At 37.2% G+C, this 6,044-nt stretch overlaps 1 protein-coding gene across 1 annotated transcript; it reads right to left on the minus strand.

The window, feature by feature from the left end:
* Positions 1–4,297: 4,297 nt before the first annotated feature.
* Positions 4,298–5,233, minus strand: LOC105942062 (olfactory receptor 10X1). Its single transcript, XM_012928169.2, is given in 3 exon segments — positions 4,298–4,625; positions 4,627–4,972; positions 4,975–5,233. Coding segments are annotated over 3 exon segments (912 nt in total). The 5' UTR covers positions 5,213–5,233.
* Positions 5,234–6,044: the final 811 nt, after the last annotated feature.

Raw genomic sequence — 6,044 nt, forward strand, 5'->3', positions numbered from 1 at the left:
CAAAGGTTTATCCTATAGGATTTTTTTCTCCTGTTGAAAGGGCTTCCTAAGTCAATAGAAATCCAGCTAGAATGATATGTGTAGGGATATTGATTAACATTGTAATTCATTTTGATGAAGGTTCTCATAAACCTCTGTGTGTTAATCCATTTAGATTACAATTTCTCAGTCTCCTTACCAATAGAATTAGGATTTCTTGTTGCTCTTATTTCCCCCATGCCTAGCTCAGTGTCTTAAATAGAATAACTTTTTTAATACATAGAATAAACAAATGAATATTCTTCACATTTCAATGGAGAAAAGCAGATGTTTATTTTCTATTCAATTACTTGGTATGATATGTTCCTCATGGAAGACAGAAAATATTTTCACATCTTTTCATTAAGGGCATTTCATGGCATAAAAATGTAGAAAAATTGTATCAGAGGAAAAGTCTTTGTACCTAATGCTGAATTATTGATGAAACACATATAATAACAGAGAAAAAGGAGTTTAATAAGCATGTTGAAGAATGAAGCTATAATTCATCTACATGAATACTGCATGCTGATATATATATGAATGTGCTGTAATTTGGTGAATTATTAGAATAATTTTTAGCTTTAGCAGTTTTGCAAACAGTATGTCAATGAGTATTTCTGCATGTGTCTTACAAAAAACACGTGCACACATTCCTCCACGGTATACAACAGAAATAGAGAAGCTTGGCTCCAAGGTATCACAAAATAATGCTGCAAAAATAAATTGTTTCTGAAAGTTTCTAGACCAATATATAATGTTATTAGAAGCATAAAAACTTCAATAGTTTGTTAATGCAATTTTAAAGAGATTTATTTATTTTTATTGGGAAATCAGATATACAGAAAGGAAAATAGACAGAGGGGAAGATCTTCTGTCCTCTGATCCACTGCTCAATTGGATATAATAGATGGCGGTGAGCCAATTCAAAGCCAGGATCCAGTAACTTCTTCCAGGTCTCCCACGAGGGTACAGGGTCCCAAGGCTTTGAGTGGTCCTCGATTGCTTTTCCAGGCCACAAGTAGGGAGTTGGATGGGAAGCAGGGCTGCTGGGATATGAACTGGCGCCCATATGGGATCCTGACACATTCCAGGCTAGGAACTTAGTAGCTGGGCTACTGCGCCAGGTCCTTCTCTCTGTTGTTTTATTATGTGGCTTGTCTGTCTAGTCCCCAGATTCTTTTTGCCAGATGAAACTTACCACATTTAATCAATTTCTCCACTTTCATTTAAGATTTTTATGTTTTTTAAAAATCACTTATTTGAAAGCCATATTGATAGGAAGAAACATGGAGAAACATGTATCTTGCCATCCCTGGTTCACACCCAAATGATGCAACAGCCAGGTCTTTCATGTTGTTGGCAGGTATACAACAGTGGTCCTCTTCCACTGCCTTCCTAGGCTCATTAGCAGGACTTGGGTGGCTGGGAGACAAACCAGCCCTCTACTCTAAGGTAGAATATCAACTTTGTAATTAACAACTTAATTTGCAATGCCATAGTGCCAACTCTCATGGACAAGTTACATCTTTTCTATTTTACATTGATGAAGATGTTTTTATATCAAATTTTGAAAGTTTTATTGTTTTGGCTTTCCAATCTATTTTTCTGATTATCCCAAACTGGTTTTCTCTGGTTTTATTTTTCCCATATGGATATACTACTTTTATAGCATGACTTAATTAAAGTGTGTCCTTTTCTTAGTGTTTCGTAACACTACATTTGCCATAAAGCAAGTGTCCATGTTTTATGTTTGCGTTTTGATATTTCCCAGCTTCCATATAAAGACTTATTTCTAGCTCACTAGTGGATGTGAAGCAAGCAATCACTAATCTCTGCCACGGTCAATATATCAGGCAAAAGCAGGTTAATTAAAAAATATATACAGGTCCAGGAAACTGAGCCCACATTTAATATAACAGCTCTGTATCCACTGTGAATGAATAATTGTACTACTTATTTCACAGACTTACACCTTCTCCAGATGCAGTAACCAGTTTCCAGGAGTGAAATTAAAATAAGGAAAAGCCTTCTTGCACTGATGTGAACAGTAACGTGTAAAGTTGCATTTGTTTAAATAAATTTAAATTTCAATATGAAATATTTATTTAAGTTCTTTTTTTACTTATTTAAAAGGAGGTTGAGGGAGTGAACGGAAAAGGAAGACTGAAGGGAAGGAAGAGTTAGAGAGAGAACAAAGAGCCTCTGCCACTTGTGTGTTTTCCAAATGGCCACAACAGTTAGGCTGGGATATGCTGAAGCCAGAAACTTCATCCAGGTCTCCCATATTCATGATAGGGACACAAGTACTTATGACATCCTTTACTTCATTCCCAAACACATTGACAGGAAATTGCATGAGAAAGAAAGCAACTGGGACTTTGGAACGGACTCCAGTTTGGAATGCTGCCATTGCAAGTTGCAACTTTATCACGTTATAACACAATATCAGCCGCCCGTGCCTAAAAATGCTTATGTCAATGTCTTTAGCCCTATACATTAATGGAATTCAGAAAATAACAAAATTTTTCACATTTTTTATTGGGAAGGCAGCTGAGAGGAGGGACAGAGAGAAAGATCTTCCATCCACTGATTCACTCACTGTGACTGATTCAGTCACAGTGTTTAATAGGCTGTTGTTGAAAGCATTTAGGAATCAGTTTTGCACAGGTATTTAATTTGTACATGAGGACAAACATGTAAAGTTTAGAAACTTAGTGGAAAATTGAAATAAAAGGTAAGTTCGTTTTGGTGCAAAAACATAAATTCATGAATATAAAAGAACTCAAGAAATTTCATAGGAAATGTGCGCTATGAATAAACCACATACTTTAAAATGTTTTTTTAAAAGACTTACTATTTTGTTTGAAAGGCAGGGTGACTGAGATAAGGATGGAGAGGAAGATATTCTGACTTTGTAGATGAAACATGCTTATGCTTTATTGTACAAGAAGTCTTATGTTTTTAAAGCAAATAAAGATGTTTAAAAAAAAAAGAGAAAGAGAAAGAGAGCTTCCATTTGCTGGTTCACTTCCTACATGACAGCAGCAGTCAGGTCTGATTAAGCCAAAGCTAGGAGCCAGGAAATCCACTGAGGTCTCCCATGTTAGTGGCAGGAGTCCAAGAACTTGAAGCATCTTCTGTATCTTTCAAGGTGTAGTAGCATGAAGTGGTACACCTGGCGCTTCAAGCAGCACCCAGATATAGGATGTTAGCACTGCAAACTATTGTATCACACTTGCCTCTCAAACTATTTTTCCCCAAAATAAATGTGTCTTGCAATTCCATTTTTATGGACTGCACAAGCAGTTTGTATTTGCACATGTTATAAATTTCATCAGTAATTATTTCATCTCCTTAATTTGCAACTCAGTGTATCACAAACTAGCCTGGAAAAACTCCTTCAAACTTTATGTTTCTAGATGTTTGAAATTTTTGAGTTTAGTGGATATATTTGTTGGTTTGTTTGCTTCCCTTTCATACCTTTTTCCCCCATTTCATGAATGATTCAAGAAAGTTATATATTGGTTGGCAGAATCTGCAGCGGCATTATTCCACAAATAATGGACAGTAGCAGGCTGGAACAATATCTTTAACAGCCTGAGAAAATGCTAGTGATGTTTGAGATTCCTGACTCAGTCACTTGTTCCCCATATGTTAACCTCTGAAAAGGGAAAGTGAGATTCTCTTCTCCAATGATCACAAATTCAATGTCCCACTGAGTCCTTGGGAAACTGAGACACACTTTATTTATTTTTTTTAAACAGATTTTTATTGCATTTCATTTTTTAAATTAATTACATTGCATTATGTGATACATTTTTTATGCACTGGGATTCCCCCCGCCCCTCCCCACACCCTCCCACCACGGTGGATTGCTCCACCTTGTTGCATTTCCATAGTTCAAATTCAGTCGACATTCTTTCATTGGAGGTATTTACCAAGCATAAAGTCCAGCATCTTATTGTCCAGATAAGTTCAATGGTGTCTTGGTGAGACCATCTCTGGTCTGAAGGTAGAGCCAGCAGAGTATCATCCCAATCAATTAAAAGCCCCAACATAGTATTTCCAACCATTTACAACATCGTGGCATTAATTGACATGGTATTAATTAACCAATATATTAATAGGAAAATGCAGGTTCTCAACCACAACCTGTGACTTCTTCATAGACATTTCAATTTTGGTTTATATTCAATCGTGTTCAATACACCTTAAAATGGCTTAGATTGATATTCAGCTCTGAGACACACTTTAAAAGGACAGCAATAATCTAAGATTATCGTTTCAGGGCAACTATCTTTCCAATGATCTTTCTAAAAGCATTTTTCATGTCCTTGTTCCTGAGGTTGAATATTACAGGGCTGAGGAAAGGGGTAATGACAGTGTAAGGGACTGCTATGAAGGTATCATCTCCCCCAGAGGCTTCTGGCTTCAGAAAAACAATAGAAGCAAAGCCGAAATGAACGACTACCACTGTGAGGTGGGCGGCACATGTTGAAAAAGCTTTCTGCTTACCCTCAGCTGAAGGGATCCTGAGGACAGTGGAAAGAATGAAAACGTAAGTCATACAAATAAGCAGGAAAGTCCCTAGCAAGCCCGACACTGAATTCTGAGGGGTCATTGCCTGTACAAGACAGCCCCACAACTGCCGGCAAATGGCAAAAGAAGTGTTTGACGAGGGCGGATCTGCAGAAAGAACCCCTGAAGATCAGTGCAGTCTCCATCAGAGAGATGAGGAACCCTCCAGCCCAGGCAGAGGCCACAAGTTTTCCACATACAGTGTTGATCATAAGCAGTGGGTATCTGAGAGGGTTGCAAGTGGCCAGGAAGCAGTAATAGCGCATCAAAGTGAGTATGATACAGTTGGTGCCACCAAGTCCCAAGAAGAAACACATCTGAAAGCCACAATCTGCGACTGAAATGTTGCTTTTCTGGGCCGACAGATCTTCAGCATCTTGGGGATGACAGACCATGTGTAGCAGGTCACCAAGAAGGAAAGTGCACTAAGGAAGAGATACATAGGAGTGTGGAGAGACCTATCCAACCATGTAAGAACCAAAATGAGCCAACTGCCAATCAGGGTGAGAACATAAAGCCATAAGAAAGCCACAGAGAGAAATGCCTGTATGTGTGCATCAGCAGAGAAGCCAACAAGAATAAAGTCCCTCAGAATTGTCTGGTGGATCTTCATTGTTTGAATATCTGGAATTGGAAAAAAATGAAAGAGACATTCAACTCTACATGAGAAAGTTCCTATAATCAATTTAAAACAAATGAAAACAAATCATCCAAGTTACGAGTAGCAACTGCTCTTTCATTCTGCTTAGTAAAACCAGTACGTGCAGATGATACATTTTTGTGCATTTTGTTTTACTCTTTTATTGTTTCTTGTATTCAGCAACTAATATTTGATGAATTATTGTGTGACCAGAGGCATTTCCTAGAGTATTTTCAAGAGAATTTTGCTGACTACTGAAAAATAAGAGAAACACATTCATTTGGTGTTTAGAGGGAGAGGTATTAGGTGAATCAAATTTAATCAGATTCTGAAAACTGGAAGTAGAGATGAGTGGCTGAGCACAACACAACACAGAAGTTTTCTCACAATATATGGTCTGCTAATATCCATTGCCTAAATGCTAAAAATTGATTTCTTAGACACTTTAGGACCAAAGTTGGGCAATGATTTACAACTGTTGCAATAGGCCAAACTCATGGTTATTTCTAGAGAAGCTGTTTATTCCATAAAATAAGAAAGAGGATTAAATAACATGGTTTTTTTCTTCCTACTATGAAGAGAGGTGAAAAAAGAAAAAAATACAATATCACAGGACTCTTAGGATTGATGTCGATCAATTCAAGTGTGTGCAAGCAATATTCATAAGCACTCTTTATACAAACATAGCGCAAGTTACATTCTAGATTATCCCATTTCACTAACGCCATGTCAGTATTTTTAAAGATTAATTGTACTTTGTCACTGGATGAATCCTATAATAATTCTACCTCTGTTTTAATCTTTA

Source organism: Ochotona princeps, chromosome 2 (genome assembly GCF_030435755.1).
Source record: "Ochotona princeps isolate mOchPri1 chromosome 2, mOchPri1.hap1, whole genome shotgun sequence".
NCBI classification, from domain to species: Eukaryota; Metazoa; Chordata; class Mammalia; order Lagomorpha; family Ochotonidae; genus Ochotona; species Ochotona princeps.